The sequence below is a fragment of the Oncorhynchus tshawytscha genome, linkage group LG01, assembly GCF_018296145.1.
Source record: "Oncorhynchus tshawytscha isolate Ot180627B linkage group LG01, Otsh_v2.0, whole genome shotgun sequence".
In the NCBI taxonomy this organism is placed as follows: Eukaryota; Metazoa; Chordata; class Actinopteri; order Salmoniformes; family Salmonidae; genus Oncorhynchus; species Oncorhynchus tshawytscha.
The window spans coordinates 70259341-70276766 of record NC_056429.1 but is presented as its reverse complement, the minus strand read 5'-3'; the positions used below and the strand labels follow the sequence as shown (position 1 = coordinate 70276766).

Genomic DNA, 17426 nt, shown 5'->3' with positions numbered 1-17426 from the left:
TAAGAACAGGTTAGGCCGGGGTATGTCGTCATTGTAAATAAGAATTTGTTCTTAACTGACTTGCCTAGTTAAATAAATGTTAAATAAGAAATGATATTGAACCATATGGAAAAGTGAATAGCTTAATCAATTGATAGTGACAAAATTAGGTTACTTCCCCTTGGCTATAGTTTGTAGTTCAGCCTCTGAATGTCAAAGAAATGAAACGTTGATATCCTGTTGCAACCTGGTCGAAGAGCATTTCATATCATTCTGTACGTAAATCTGAAACACCCCATTTAGTATTATATGTTACGTTTGTAGGATGGTTGGTCGGGGTGGATGGGTGAGCGTTAGTGAGTTAGTGAGCTAGCTAAATTCATACCTTCATACCTATCATACCTTCTGCAAATTCATAACATATTGTACGTTTTTCAAATTCGTAACATACAATATGAATTCTAATTAGTAACATATCATACAAAATTGGTGATGGACACCCAAAAATTAATACATACCATATAAAACCTAACATATCATACTGATTGGGGTGTCTCGGATTTGATGTTTGAAATTAATTATGTCTACTCAAATGTGTCTACTTTCAGCACCATGAGCGGTCCTTTTCCGATTTATTTGTGCCACGGCTGCTGCTTCAAGTTTTAGGACCACAATGTAAATTACTCAAATCTGGCTTTTTGTGAGGTCAATAACTCTGATAAATACATCATGGGCAATTAACATGTTTTTAAAGCTATCAAAGTTGACCTCCGGTCCTCATCTTCATGCTCTCCTTCTCAAACTGAATAGAACGCATGCAAGATTTACTGGACTAGGCCTAATAGTCCAAAAATAGGCCACCAATCCCGTAGAGATTAAACGTGTAAAAGAGTAGTGTGCAGAAGAAGAAAAAAGTATGACGAAGATGTAAAGTCCCACCCAATTACCAAAGATTTTTCTGTAAATTACTGGTAGCTTTGCAACCCTAGTCCTGTGCTACCCTACATTTTCAGCTGAAAGAGTTTACTACTTTGTTTGAATCCTACCATGATATCCACCACCAAGTTCAAGGCAAATTCAAAATCACATGAATAGAACATTATTGAAATGCCTGTCCGGCTTAAGACAGATGGCACTATTGGTAGGATCTCTTCTTTGGAGAACTTCTCATGTGTGAATTAATGCTTCTTCATACTTCTTCAAACCAAGAGAGACTCCCTGCCACACACACACATAATTATTTATAATTTGTAAATTGACTACAGGCGCCATTAAAGAGAATAATTATACACATTAACAGTCAGATTGAGTCAAGGAGAGATAACATGGAAAGCCAGAGTACGGTAAAGTATGGCAGAACTTAATACTTTGTGTTTACCAAGTCATTCACTGTTAAAAGCACTAGTTCTTTGAAGCCATTTTCTTGGTGCATTGTTACCACTGAGTTTCGTTTTCATGTTTGTAAAATGTGGCGAATATGTTAGAAGTGGCATACTGGAAGTGTAGGCCGAAATCCCTGAAAAGCTAAAACATCAAGAGCCTCCGGAGCGAGCGACAGACAGACGCTGAGGAGAAATGGTATACACACACAATCACAACTGTGATCTTAGCATAAAATGTCCCGACAGCTCTTTCAAAAGCAATACATCACAACACAAACCATTTTGGAGAGTTTCAATGTTTAATTAGACAACTCAGATTTTCAGCAATGTCACATGAACAAGTGATTTTGAAACAACACTATTCTTACAGAGCCTAAAAGATCCACTGGTTGAATTAAACTGTTTAGATGTGAAACTCTTTTGGGAGTATTTCACAACCTTTGGTGAAATACTAAGTCATGATGCTATACATATGCATACAGTAAATGTCTCGGTTTGATGATATTTCCACTGGGGTCCAATCTTACGAGTCGTATGATGCCTGAGAGACAGGCTTCCTTCCTAGTAACACTCTCAACCCAACAACCTGAACCCAGCCAAACATCGCCCTAACCTATCTCAACCGGTCCATAGGGCGGGTCTACTGTTATGGTTGTGTTGTGGTCACCAGATGGTCCTCTTGAGCCCGGCCCAGACAGAGCGTTTCATGCCCTGAGAGGCACGGACGTCGTCCCAATTGAGCCGCGTGTTGGGGATCTCCTCCTCAGGTTCAGGGTCGGGTCGCACACCCTTCTTAGGGGTGGCCACGATGAGGGGCAGGGGCCCACGCTCCGGCTGAAACTCTACCACGTGGAGCTGCTTCTTTTCAGCCAGGGACTGGTGGGTCTCCTACACAGAGAGAAGGGGAGAGGGTTAGTCTAAAGCAGTGTCTGTGTGCGTGTGTTTAGAGCTCGTCTATGTTTTTGCAGGAAGATTTCCTGCGATTGGCCAGAGCCAGCAGGTCTCCCTGACGATGATGACAACGGCTCACCTGATTAGCCAGTCCGGTGAACAGAGCCCTGGTGATGTTAAGCAGGTTGACGGAGCCCTCTACCTTGGCGTACATGTCCTCTATACCAATCAGCTTACAGATGGTGATGACCGCACGGTGACAGTGTAGTCCGTAACCTAGAGAGAGAGACTAGTCAGACTAGTAGCCAACCTCCATGCCTATCACGGTGTTGTCAATGACTCTTCCAATGCGAACAAATGACATTCACAGAAGCACATATACTCATAGACATGAAAAACATGCACGGTTTAAGAGTATTAACTGACACCAAACTAATCTCTGATAAGTGATATATTTAGGAGAGGTTGTGCCTATATCGCTTGAGTCTAAGACTGGGGAGCAGACACTAACACTAGTGTTGTGAGTGAGGACAAAGGTCTGAGTGGATACTACTCCAAAAGCCAGTGTCACAACTACACTGGAGTTTCATAATCCTTTACACAAGACCCCAACTGCCTCTTAGGCGGTTTACATGACAGGGCATAAATGAGAGAGAGATGTGTGGGTTCCTTTGTGTGAGTGAATAGATTTGTGACTGTGTCTATGTGAACAGTATCAGAGAGACTGTGTGTGTTTGTGTATAGGGTATGAGAGCAGCATTGTCATGGTATCATTTCTCAGTGCATTGTCAGTTCAACTCTCATCAACTTGTTGCTCTTTTAGGTGGAACACATTCTGTTAGGGGCAGCCCTGAACACCCCCCCCCCTCTACTATACCTTTATGCTGTTTCTTCATGAGTAGGGTAGTCCTCTTGAAAGTGGAATTGATATCATGGTAAACTGTTAAAAACAGAAGAAACAAACCATCAAAGTCAACCCAGCTGTCAGTTCATCCCAGCCTGTCCTGCACTTTACCTCTTGCCAAAAAAAGTGCACTAAGTAGTGAATAGGGGGCATTTTCTGATTTCTCCTGATTAGGGTTGTAAAACTACCAGTGACTATCGCTAATTTGGTAATTAATAAGTCATCTATGGTAACATTGGTAATTTATACTTGAATAACTACATATATATTTTTTTACATCTGTCCATCAGTTTCAAGTGGATAGACTACAAGGTTCAAGAGACAATGGCCTAATTAATGAAAAAAAGCATCTAATCAACAAAGGATTTTTTAAAAATGAACTCTGCAACTCTTCCAATTATTGACTGTTTTTATGTCAAAACATTGACAACAAATACATATTAACATAGTATAGATAAAAGTTTGTAAAAACAAATAAAGGATATTTCATGCTGAAACCCTCATACACCAATGGTATTCACTAAGTTGATGGTTTATATTTAAGATCATGTTTTACAGCTTTGTCATTCATTTTTTTTGCAATCATCTTATTTGATTATTTTATACATTTCATTTTATGTGATAATGTCAGACAGCAGGCCAGAGATAATTACAGACACCTGTGACAATCTGAAGTACCCAAAAAGGCCCCTAAATGCCAGGTGATAAAATACAATAAAAAACTTGAAGGTTAACGATAAACGTTCAAAGTTACCAGTAATATACCCTCTGTTTGCAACCCTACTCCTGATGAACCTTGGATGATGAGTCAGAGCCTTGAGCAAATGTAACTGTGTGGGTTAGTGATGGCAGTCTAAGAGCCAGCCTCTGTTAGACTGGGTCATGAACCCTGGTCACGAACCCATCACCCACAGAACAGAACATTTACAGTAGCTGCTGCAGTAGGTCTGGGCCTGTTAGGAACAGCCTCTTTCAGTGTGTGTGTGTGTGAGAGAGTGAGACACTCACACAGACACAAACTTACAACAAGAGAAATATGCCCAAACCCCTAGAGTGAAAACACTTCTCTTTGATCTACCGATTTGTAGCAACAGCTCCTCTGCAGAAAGCCTTTAGCAACATGACTACCGTTGACATAGTTTGATTAGTCTATGCTGACGAAATAGCAAAGATATTATTTCAGCTCGCTCACTTGCAGTACAAGGGTTTGCATAGAACAAGCCTGGTTCGCTGTTCAGACAGTAAGCACAAAAACCAGAACAGACCCCTATTCAACAGCCCTGTGTCTGAATGGGCCAAGAGGAGAAGGAGGAGTAAGAAGGATGAGAGAGGAAGCCTCAAAACTTTCTGATCTCACCCTCAAACTCAATGCACGCAGAGACCCTCCCACAAAAATTGTGACTTACTAGTGTGGTCGTTGTATCTCTCAATGTAGTACAAATAGTGCACTGCTCGGTTCTTTGCCTGTTATGGTAAGAAGACCATTGTCAGTGTATCCACATTTCAACACAGCCACTTCCATTATTGAACACGTACTGTATAACAGGGCTGCCCAACCCTCTTCCTAGAGATCTACCATCCTGTGTGTTTTCAGTCCAACCCTCTTCCTAGAGATCTACCATCCTGTGGGTTTTCAGTCCAACCCTCTCCTGGAGATCTACCATCCTGTGGGTTTTCAGTCCAACCCTCTTCCTGGAGATCTACCATCCTGTGGGTTTTCAGTCCAACCCTCTTCCTAGAGATCTACCATCCTGTGGGTTTTCAGTCCAACCCTCTTCCTAGAGATCTACCATCCTGTGGGTTTTCAGTCCAACCCTCTCCTGGAGATCTACCATCCTGTGGGTTTTCAGTCCAACCCTCTTCCTGGAGATCTACCATCCTGTGTGTTTTCAGTCCAACCCTCTTCCTAGAGATCTACCATCCTGTGGGTTTTCAGTCCAACCCTCTCCTGGAGAACTACCATCCTGTGGGTTTTCAGTCCAACCCTCTTCCTGGAGATCTACCATCCTGTGGGTTTTCAGTCCAACCCTCTTCCTGGAGATCTACCATCCTGTGGGTTTTCAGTCCAACCCTCTTCCTGGAGATCTACCATCCTGTGGGTTTCCAGTCCAACCCTCTTCCTGGAGATCTACAATCCTGTGGGTTTTCAGTCCAACCCTCTCCTGGAGATCTACCATCCTATGGGTTTCAGTCCAATCCGAATTTAACACACCTGATTCTACTAATTAGCTGCTCAACAAGACATTAACTAGCTGAATCAGATATGCTAAATTAGGGTTGGACTGAAAATCTACAGGACAGTAGATCTCCAGGAAGAGGGTTGGACTGAAAACCTACAGGACAGTAGATCTCCAGGAAGAGGGTTGGACTGAAAACCTACAGGACAGTAGATCTCCAGGAAGAGGGTTGGGCAGCCCTGCTGTAGAGTGCCAGTATGGGTATTTTCCAGGTAACAGGGAAACATTTTACCTTTCTCAGTGCAGTTTGACGGTCTGCCGCCTTACCCAAGGCAAAACCTGCAGGAGAAAAGATGGAAATAAGTATATAAAAATATATAATAATCTTAAGAATTATGTTTTTAGTTTCATCCACATCAGCATCACTGCCTGTCATAGTTTCCATATCTGATTGCTTTATGGTTCATCTTTTCATGCTGCTGTCACTTGATCTTTTTACATTTTTTATAATTCATTAAACTGACAGCTTCTACAGATCAACCAGTCCCTTTCCAATCCATGAAAGACACTTCCTCTTCTGTCTCAGTGAACTGAAAGCTTTCGAGTGCCACACGGAGGAAAAAGTAGAGAGGCTTTGCAACCTGAGTGTAGCTAGCTCAGGAGTGGCCACCACTTCTCCCTGGAGCTACTCTTCAGCAGGGTTTGGACTCACCTGCTGCCCCGTTCCCATTGCCAACAGCTACCAGGCAGCTGATGGACCTCTTCCGGCCCTCTTTGGCTGTCATGTTGAACACACTCTTCACCTGTCAATAATAAAACTTGAAACTCAAACAACCACCACCAGGTTAAAATAGCTTAGACTGACCCCTAGAGGACAGTCAGAACTAAAAACACCCATTACTGCAGACCAGAACAATGTGAAACATGTATTTATGGGAGACAGAATGTCAGTGAATTCCATATACATGCTATTATAAAACAGAGGATGGGCCCTGGGGCAGAACTAAAGGGAGGCAGGCCCCAGGTTCATTGGATTTGGTGATAAACGTATTCCCTCTCTTTGTAATTGCTTTCCTCCTAAAAGTCCTATGGATAAAACAGACCAGAGTATAATCAAACGAACAAATGATTGTTATCAAAAATAATGCAGGTAGCACCTTATTAAAACTTTGGCTTTTTAAGAGGGCTTGACCTTTCCTTCAAGGCCCGAGTCGCCAGTGTCCACTTTGTGTCCGATGTTTCGACTGAGTAAAGTTCCTGCCGGTGTCTGGAGATGGTCTGTGGGTTTGCTCCTGGGGAAACAGCCCATCTCATCCCTCCCAGACACCCTCTCAAGATTTAATTGCCTCCCATCGATCGGTATAGACAGACGAGTGCTGGCCTTCCCTGTCCATTCACTCTGTTCCCCTCCTTCCGGACAGATTTACGAGCTGCAGTGTGACATTGGAGGCAGCAGGGGGCAGTGTGAGCATATTTCAGAGCTAAGGGTTAGCCATACATACAGCACTGGAGGAGAGACAATGGCTGCTCTACACACATTCACACCTGTAACACACAAACACATTGACATAGAACATACATTTAACACACACACAGACGCACAAGAACACACACGGCAAACATACTGAGACAATATCCTCTGATATAGACCATCACTGCCACCATTTTAGGTTTTATTTATTCGCACCAAAGAAATTAAGTGAGACAAAACTGTACAGACCAAAAAATGAAACTGGTAAAGACGGTGCACAGGTGAGAAGCCCAAAAGGGTTTATAGGAAAACCACACCACGGATGCAGGTAAAACAAATAAAAGAGTGTGTTCGATCAGTTAAAACAAAGCAAATGAATTCTAATTGTACATAATATAAGCAGTAAACAAGAATAAACATGTTTGATTATGTGTGTGTGCATGTGAGTGTGAGGTTACACGGAGGGGATTTTTTTCCAGAGTTTGTTTCCCTGGAGAAAAACTCCTGGCCCTCCATGTGGTAGACTGGATGTGATACTAGTGTACTCCTGGGCTACCTACAGTACATCCAGAAAGTTTGAGTGTGTACAATAAGTGTCTGTGCTCTTCAGTGTGATGTGGAGGAGTTTGATGAGACATGAAGAAACCATGACAGCTCTCCCCCTTTCCGGCCAAACCCAGAAGAGGGAAAAATGAGTGGCAAGATGGGTAAGAGACTCTTTAGAGGTTAAAGAGACAGGATTAAAGAGAGACCAGTGAGAGATGAGATTGAGAGGCAGATACATAAGCTAGAGAGGGAAAACGAGAGGGAGGTATAGCATAATTATTATGCACCAACTCCCCTCCCCCAACACACACCAAATCACATTGTATCCAGGCTGTATCACATGGGGTCGTGATTGGGAGTCCCATAGGGCGGCGCAGAATTGGCCCAGCATCATCCGGGATTGTCCGTTATTGTAAATAAGAATTTGTTCTTAACCGTTTTGCCTAGTTAAATAAAAAGGTTAAAAGAATGTGCGTCGTAAACAGGCGTAGACTAACCGTGAAACGTTTATTTGCACGCACACAGCTTATTCACCCAGTCCTAGCCTACCCCGTCCACTACTACTAGGTTACTAACCCCATCACACCCTAACCCATCCTACTAGTACCCTCATCCCTACCTCATCCAATTCAACCTCTCCACTCGCTCCCTCCCCCCATGGGAGCTGGTACAGCTGGACAGTAAGAGATCCTCCCAGGGCTCACAGCAGTCACAGACAGAACAGATGTAGAGCTGGTACCGGTCCAACAGAACTCTGCTCATAACTCAACAACACCGACTTCAGAAGTTCCCTTTGTGCCCCCCTGTCTAGCCTTTGCGGGCCAGCTGTTCCCTATGTGACAGGGAACTGCCAGTGGCCAGCCAGAGAGACACAACCCCACTGCAGATCCTGTCTGTCTGAAGGTAGGTAGGCGTGTATGTGTGTGCATGAGAGAGAAAGAGCTCTCATTACAGCAATACATTAAAAGCCTGCTAAAAACCCAACATATTATGACTCCATTTAAAAAGGAGGAAACCATAACAGCTGGGTATTTCACTATAAAAACATGACTCCCAATGTGAATGTGTTTAGACCCACAGAGAGGGAGGGAGAGAGAGAAAAAGAGAGCGAGAGAGGGGGGAATAGCAAGAAAGAGAGAGTCAGACAACGAGAGCTCCAGTTGCAAGCTAATGTATTGGCAGTGTCATTAAGCCACTTTGCCATTATGTTCTTGTTGCCATTTGCTGCTTATTACGAAGTCGCAGAGAACTGTTTTCTATTCACCCGGATACAATTAGGAACCAACATTGTCTCTAGAACCCTCATACTTATTTAACTCGAGTTAGCGCGTGCCCTGGCAAATTGCATTGCAGAAAACATAATTGCAACAGTTAAACATGCATGAAGTCATACAATGAAAGTTTGCCAGTGCAATGCGAGGCAGAGAGGGAGAGTTGGGAAGTGATATCTTAGAGGAGCTGGTGCTGAGTGTCATGGCGGGTCTCATCAGTAGTGTTTTAGGAAAACTGTTTACTGTTTAAGAACCAAAATGGAAGCAAACTATTGGAGAGTTTCTATTGGACAAATTCAGGTAGGTCCTACCCGTTTCGTTTGCTTCCATTTAAGAAACATTTAGCAAAATAAATCGGTGGAATGAATACATCCCTGGACTGTGGAGGAAGATTTAACTAAACTCTACTGTTATGTGTTGATTAAGCCTGAGGAGGTGTGGTATATGGCCATTATACCACGGCTAAGGGCTGTTCTTAGGAACGACGCAATGCGGAGTTGCTGGATAAAGCCCTTAGCCGTGGTATATTGGCCATATATCACAAACCCGAGGTGCCTTATTGCTATTATAAACTGGTTACCAATGTAATAAGAGCAGTAAAAATACATTTTGTCATACCTGTGTTATACGGTTTGATATACCACAGCTTTCAGCCAATCAGCATTCAGGGCTCGAATCGCCCAGTTTATAATTAACAATATAGTACTATAAACAGTGAGCCATGTTGGCTGGCACTGGACTAATGGACAGTGCTCCACTTCACTATGTGCATACTGGAGAATCACTGAGCTACTGTATGGAATGGATTAACGACCATGGGTATATAAAACAAAGCACACATTCCATTCTACTGCAAGAGTGGTGCATCTTTTCAAACAAATCTTTGACTTTTGGGGATACTTTGAAGGTTGTGTAGCTAGTAGTTATATAATACATCCGTAATGGTATTCATCCCCTTTTAATGAAATGAGTTGTGAGAGGCCTGAGTCTCCGTGCCATTGGAGCCAGGCCATCTCCTATGGAAGTGCACTCTCCTGTCCCAACCCACTGACTAACTAATGACATGGTGCTATTGTCCTTGGGAAGAAATCCTCCCCCTTTCCAGGAAGCATTTCATATAATTCATGTATATTTATAGGGAGATGGAACTCATAAACTGATCCATCAGTTTCCGGGGGACACGAGTGTCTGTGGCTCTGTATTATTTATGTAAAGAGGAGCACATGCAGAGGCTGGGGAGGATTATCAGTGCAATGAATGCAGGACATATTTAATTAGTTGATTGCTGCAGGCCTGGGTCAATGCTGACCGCATTACGATATATGACAGCTGGGCACTGGGCCCAACACATGCCCAACCTCTGAATACAGCTGTCATAATGCTGTCTAAACAGAATGAACGACAAACAGCAACAAAACAGAAGGCCGACATGGACCTTTAAGGCCATTCCAGCAAAATCTCTTACGCAAGAGAAACATCCATTGCGTTCCTTCACATCCCCTCAGTTCCCCTCATTTCGCTCCTTTCATCTTAACTCTCTATTTTCCCAACACTTTTCCCTCTCTGTCTCCAAGTCAATAGAAATCTATAGCGGTACCTTTATGTTGAAGAAGATGGTAAATACTGTACAGGCAACCACAGCTCACATGTTAAGGAATGAGTGCTTTAATCAGCCTGCCAGGCTTTGAGGGGAATGTCAAGTACTCAGCCTAATGTTCAGATTCAAAATAAATATCACCACCATGTTAAGAAAACAATTACAGCATTGCTCTATCTTGGAGAAACAGAGATATAGGGACATCGCCGCTCTGTATTTCATCCAAATGCCTCATCAGCCAACTAAACATCTGCCAGGTGGCTTGCTACACCATTCAGCCGCTTACTGGTCAATCACAGCTCAGGGACATGATTGACAGATTGGAAAAGGGAGGTGTGTGAAACCTGGTCAGGCAGTAGTGTCTTTAGAACAGAACAAACACATAGATGTGGTAAAGGAGACAATGGAACGCAGAGGTTGACCAGATTGGCACACATTCAACAAACCTGATCTAACAAAGTGGATATTCATCAAATCCGTATTGATTTATCTATTATAACAAGCCCACAATGTGCTTAAGTTTTGCTACATAACACTTTTCAGGTTTAGAAGAAGTGACTGGTAATGCTAACTCCCGTTCGTATAAGATGGTAGCATAAAGAAATCATTGATGGTAGTCAAAGTTGTTTTCAACTGTAATGCAGTTAATTGGCAACAATGACATGAACATGTGTTGGGGTTGACATCCATACAAGAATAATACTCAGATTTTTTACCTCAACATAGTGAAAAATACACATATAAATAATAGCCTAAAATGTAGCCATTTTTTCTGGGGGGCAATGAGGAGACTATCTTTGCCCCACGTCTCTTTACCTCCAGCGTTTCCATGGCAAATTCCATTGTTTTGGTTGAGTTCAATTGACCTCTTTACCGCATCTATTAGTGGCTCAAGGGTCACGGAGATGATCTAATGTGGACTGTAGCATCATGCTGAGTAGGGGGTCTAGCACTCACTTTGGGAAAAAGAGAAGGAGAGGGAGTACAACGGAGAGGACTGAAATGGAGAGGACTGCAGCATTCTCAGACCCATGTTATCCATCTTAAAACTGATACCCGCAGACATTTCAAACGGCAACTTGACCCTCAAAAACAATCCGAAATGCATTATGCACCTTAACTCGGGGATGAAAAATTAAAATGGCAACCAATTCGTCTACCCTTTAAGAATCACTGTGGAATTACACAGTAAAAAAGGAAATGCGGTGCAGGTCCATTGCAGCAGGTATAAATTGACTTTATCAAATCAAATCACATTTTATTTGTCACATACACATGGTTAGCAGATGTTAATGCGAGTGTAGCGAAATGCTTGTGCTTCTAGTTCCGACAATGCAGTAATAACGAACAAGTAATCTAACTAACAATTCCAAAACTACTGTCTTATACACAGTGTAAGGGGATAAAGAATATGTACATAAGGATATTTGAATGAGTGACGGTACAGAGCAGCATAGGCAAGATACAGTAGATGGTATCGAGTACAGTGTATACATATGAGATGAGTATGTAAACAAAGTGGCATAGTTAAAGTGGCTAGTGATACCTGTATTACATAAGGATGCAGTCGATGATATAGAGTACAGTATATACGTATGCATATGAGATGAATAATGTAGGGTAAGTAACATTATATAAGGTAGCATTGTTTAAAGTGGCTAGTGATATATTTACATCATTTCCCATCAATTCCCATTATTAAAGTGGCTGGAGTTGAGTCAGTGTCAGTGTCAGTGTGTTGGCAGCAGCCACTCAATGTTAGTGGTGGCTGTTTAACAGTCTGATGGCCTTGAGATAGAAGCTGTATTTCAGTCTCTCGGTCCCAGCTTTGATGCACCTGTACTGACCTCGCCTTCTGGATGATAGCGGGGTGAACAGGCAGTGGCTCGGGTGGTTGATGTCCTTGATGATCTTTATGGCCTTCCTGTAACATCGGGTGGTGTAGGTGTCCTGGAGGGCAGGTAGTTTGCCTCCGGTGATGCGTTGTGCAGACCTCACTACCCTCTGGAGAGCCTTATGGTTGAGGGCGGAGCAGTTGCCGTACCAGGCGGTGATATAGCCCGCCAGGATGCTCTCGATTGTGCATCTGTAGAAGTTTGTGAGTGCTTTTGGTGACAAGCCGAATTTCTTCAGCCTCCTGAGGTTGAAGAGGCGCTGCTGCGCCTTCTTCACGATGCTGTCTGTGTGAGTGGACCAATTCAGTTTGTCTGTGATGTGTATGCCGAGGAACTTAAAACTTGCTACCCTCTCCACTACTGTTCCATCGATGTGGATAGGGGGGTGTTCCCTCTGCTGTTTCCTGAAGTCCACAATCATCTCCTTGGTTTTGTTGATGTTGAGTGTGAGGTTATTTTCCTGACACCACACTCCGAGGGCCCTCACCTCCTCCCTGTAGGCCGTCTCGTCGTTGTTGGTAATCAAGCCTACCACTGTTGTGTCGTCCGCAAACTTGATGATTGAGTTGGAGGCGTGCGTGGCCACGCAGTCGTGGGTGAACAGGGAGTACAGGAGAGGGCTCAGAACGCACCCTTGTGGGGCCCCAGTGTTGAGGATCAGCGGGGAGGAGATGTTGTTACCTACCCTCACCACCTGGGGGCGGCCCGTCAGGAAGTCCAGTACCCAGTTGCACAGGGCGGGGTCAAGACCCAGGGTCTCGAGCTTGATGACGAGCTTGGAGGGTACTATGGTGTTGAATGCCGAGCTGTAGTCGATGAACAGCATTCTCACATAGGTATTCCTCTTGTCCAGATGGGTTAGGGCAGTGTGCAGTGTGGTTGAGATTGCATCGTCTGTGGACCTATTTGGGCGGTAAGCAAATTGGAGTGGGTCTAGGGTGTCAGGTAGGGTGGAGGTGATATGGTCCTTGACTAGTCTCTCAAAGCACTTCAAGATGACGGAAGTGAGTGCTACGGGGCGGTAGTCGTTTAGCTCAGTTACCTTAGCTTTCTTGGGAACAGGAACAATGGTGACCCTCTTGAAGCATGTGGGAACGCAGACTGGTATAAGGATTGATTGAATATGTCCGTAAACACACCGGCCAGCTGGTCTGCGCATGCTCTGAGGGCGCGGCTGGGGATGCCGTCTGGGCCTGCAACCTTGCGAGGGTTAACACGTTTAAATGTCTTACTCACCTCGGCTGCAGTGAAGGAGAGACCGCATGTTTTCGTTGCAGGCCGTGTCAGTGGCACTGTATTGTCCTCAAAGCGGGCAAAAAAGTTATTTAGTCTGCCTGGGAGCAAGACATCCTGGTCCGTGACTGGGCTGGATTTCTTCCTGTAGTCCGTGATTGACTGTAGACCCTGCCACATGCCTCTTGTGTCTGAGCCGTTGAATTGAGATTCTACTTTGTCTCTGTACTGACGCTTAGCTTGTTTGATAGCCTTGCGGAGGGAATAGCTGCACTGTTTGTATTCGGTCATGTTACCAGACACCTTGCCCTGATTAAAAGCAGTGGTTCGCGCTTTCAGTTTCACGCAAATGCTGCCATCAATCCACGGTTTCTGGTTAGGGAATGTTTTAATCGTTGCTATGGGAACGACATCTTCAACGCACGTTCTAATGAACTCGCACACCAAATCAGCGTATTCGTCAATATTGTTATCTGACGCAATACGAAACATATCCCAGTCCACGTGATGGAAGCAGTCTTGGAGTGTGGAGTCAGCTTGGTCGGACCAGCGTTGGACAGACCTCAGCGTGGGAGCTTCATGTTTTAGTTTCTGTCTGTAGGCAGGGATCAACAAAATGGAGTCGTGGTCAGCTTTTCCGAAAGGGGGGCGGGGCAGGGCCTTATATGCGTCGCGGAAGTTAGAGTAACAACTTTTTGGGTCGCTGCATGGAATCCACTCCGTTGTCCTGTTTGTAAGGCAGAACACAGGATCCGCGTCATATTCTTGGTCGTACTGATGGCGAGTTGACGCTGATCTTATATTCAGTAGTTCTTCTCGACTGTATGTAATGAAACCTAAAATGACCTGGGGTACTAATGTAAGAAATAACACGTAAAAAAACAAAAAACTGCATAGTTTCCTAGGAACGCGAAGCGAGGCGGCCATCTCTGTCGGCGCCGACAATGGCTTACAATGGCTTAATGCCTTGGGGTGGACTTCAGTAGCTCTGTGTATCACATCCCTAGGCCCAGGTTTTCAGAATTTGAATGATCCGCATTCAGTAATCCTCTTTTTTTGCAATTCAGGATCAGATCAATCTGGCTGTTTTTGAGCCGTTTTTTCAGAAAATATTCAGATAAGATGATTCTGATCCATACCAAAGTATTATGCTCACAGAATGCGTATTTTCAGTGCTTTGAACACCTTGCCATCGACTGGACAGTTTATGGTACTACTTCTACACTGTCACTGGGAAACGGCGATGAGTAAACCACATAAAGGTAGCTAGATTAAAAATAGAGCCTGCATACATCCCTTATAAATACACATTTAACACTCCTCATTATAACAACTGACCTTATACCCATACTGCCATCAATTTTACTTAATGAACCTTTATTCCAGATTAAAAGGTCAAATTGGATTACCAAATCTCATTCTTCAGCTCTTTTGAAAAACTCTATGGATGGTCCCTGTTTGTTTGGGCCCTCCACAACATCAATTTTTATTAAATTAGCCTAAATGGAAAGACCATCATTACCATGAGATCTCTTCCGACTGGATGGGAAAGCTAAACGTAACCCTGAATCTCTGTAGCCCCTCTTCTCTCTCTCTCTGCCACATAATGAGGATTGATGATGATGGCGAGGAGTTTGTTTTGGGTGACGGTTGGCTTGTTAATCTGTTTATCAAAGTGTTTTGTAATCGACTACGTCTATATTCCAATATCCTCACAGAGGGGTGCCCCTGATAACAACGTGTTAGTAATATCCATGTCGCCACCATATTCATATCACCGTACTTTCCTCCATTTACCAAAATAGAAAACGACATCATTTCCTCAGTTAGGTGGGTTGAGTTGTAGTGAGACCTCGGTGTTGACAACATGGCTATGCCTACAGTCTCTCTCATGCAACCATGGCATAGAACAGTCCTTTGGGAGACAGAGAGCATGCAAGTGGAACCATGTTATGCTCTATTTTTGGAGGGTGGAAGGTGGGTTGCCGTTTCCTGTAGCCCCCCCTCCAACCAACCTTCAGTTTGTGCCCGAGTAGGAGTGATGCATGTCGAGGTGAGACGTATCGGTGAGTGTAAACATACGATTAATTTGCCCTTTTTCCACACTGTGTCTAATACACCGACTATAGTGGTAGGGTACTGTGGTAGGGTTTGTGTGCGTGCGCTCCATGGTCGTATCCTCTCCTGTTCATCTCTGCGTCTTAGCCCGGTGAGTTCAGCTGTGGGTCATGTTCTTCGATCAGGGAGGTTCAGAGGCCCGTCAGCACCCAGCTCCTCAACTGGGTGCTGTTCCTCACCGAGCAAGGAGTTACGACAAGCAGCAGAGGACACTCAAGACAGACTCCCAGCCAGCCTCCACAGATCAAACCCAGCTCTCCCAAGTCCCGGGAACAACCATCAAAGGGATCCCATCCACTTTTCTTCAAAGCCACCAAATAGCACTACGCTACTGCATTGTGTCTGCCCTGCTTTTTCAAAACTACAGACTTTGCTAGATGCGCCGACATACCCTTTTGGGCTGGGTTAATACCATGGTAACCGATTCCAACATTTTGGGTTAGTATTTGAAGAGCACTCACCTCGATCACTCGGGAGTCAAAGTCATTGTAAGTCTCTAAAAAAAAGAAAGGAAAATAAGTTAGTAAAAAACAGAGTAACATGGAGGTAAAAGGTGACTCCCACTGGCATGACATGTTAACCCAGGTTACAGTTTCCAATAAACAATATGTCACTTAAAAAAAATAAACATTTTATATGACCTTTATGAGAAGAACTATTTGGACTGATAAAGTCCCTGTTTCCCCAATGCGAATACCTCTGATTGTGTACTGTTAAACTGCAACATCACCTTCTATCAGACACTAAACATGACAAGGTTCACCTGTGCTGATTGGGTTTATGAGGCAAATTCAATCCAAAGAAATTGGCCTTAGATTACATGTGTAATAGGAGCCACAGAAGCAACTCTCAGAGCTGATCAAAGCAAATTAGCAGTCAGCTTTTAGCGAGACAAATAAAGGGGAGATGAGGCAGACTTCTCAGAGGGAGAGAGGAAAGGGTTTATTGACTTATTTGATGGCATGGGTAAATCGGACTTGCTTATTAGTGTACTCCATCGCTAAAACAGTAGAGAATGTCTGTGGTAAACCCATCCAAAACCAATTGTTAACAAACACATGACGTTCACTACACGGGGCTAGTTTAAATGGAAGGTTTTACGGTAGGTCACCATAAGAGGATTCATTTTTCCACTTTTGATGAGAGGTAAATAAATCCAGTAAGGTAAATCTGTCAGTGATTTAGCTCAGGTTTGCCAACAGCAACATGTCAGTCATTCCCTCAATACTCTAACAAGGGATTCTAACAGAGACAGGCGGCGACAGGACATTTCCTGGATTTAAGAGCAGGGCTTGGTGAAGGTATCTGTGAGGAGGTGGGGTAACCCTAGCATGAGAAAGAGGAGGATGAAGGTCGAAGGTCAAGCGTTCCCAGCTCCTATCCAGAGCTGTGATTTAGGCTCCCGTCCACGCCATCGCATGGTAATCCATCACTGTGGTGACTAGCAGACAGAGAGAGCGCAATCGGAAGGCAGGAAATGTAATAACCAACCCAGCCCAGAAGAGTGGAGGAAATAAATATACACTACCCGTTAAAAGTTTGGGATCACTTAGAAATGTCCTTGATTTGAAAGAAAAGCACATTTTTTGTCCATTAAAATATCAAATTTATCAGAAATACATTGTAGACATTGTTAATGTTGTATTTGACTACTGTTGCTGGAAATGGCAGATTTTTTTATGGAGTATCTACATAGGCGTACAGAGGCCCATTATCAGCAACCATCACTCCTGTGTTCCAATGGCACGTTGTGTTAGCTAATCCAAGTTTATCATTTTAAAATGCTAATTGATCATTAGAAAACCCTTTTACAATTATGTTAGCACAGCTGAAAAATGTTGTCCTGATTAAAGAAGCAATACAACAGGCCTTCTTTAGAGTAGTTGAGTATCTAGAGCATCAGCATTTGTGGGTTTGATTACAGGCTCAAAATGTCCAGAAACAAATAACTTTCTTCTGAAA

General features: G+C 43.6%; 1 protein-coding gene across 1 annotated transcript in view; it reads right to left on the bottom strand.

Moving 5' to 3' along the window:
• Positions 1-1638: 1638 nt before the first annotated feature.
• The window catches only part of mrps5 (mitochondrial ribosomal protein S5), a 29063-nt gene continuing 13275 nt past the window's right edge, over positions 1639-17426 (bottom strand). Inside the window, exons 5-11 of the mRNA XM_024428763.1 lie at positions 15926-15960; positions 6046-6136; positions 5626-5672; positions 4563-4620; positions 3130-3192; positions 2392-2528; positions 1639-2249 (exon numbers count right to left, since the gene is read on the bottom strand). Of these exons, the coding sequence (XP_024284531.1) occupies positions 2025-2249; positions 2392-2528; positions 3130-3192; positions 4563-4620; positions 5626-5672; positions 6046-6136; positions 15926-15960 (656 nt within the window). The 3' untranslated portion in view covers positions 1639-2024. The remainder of the gene's footprint in view (positions 2250-2391; positions 2529-3129; positions 3193-4562; positions 4621-5625; positions 5673-6045; positions 6137-15925; positions 15961-17426) is intronic.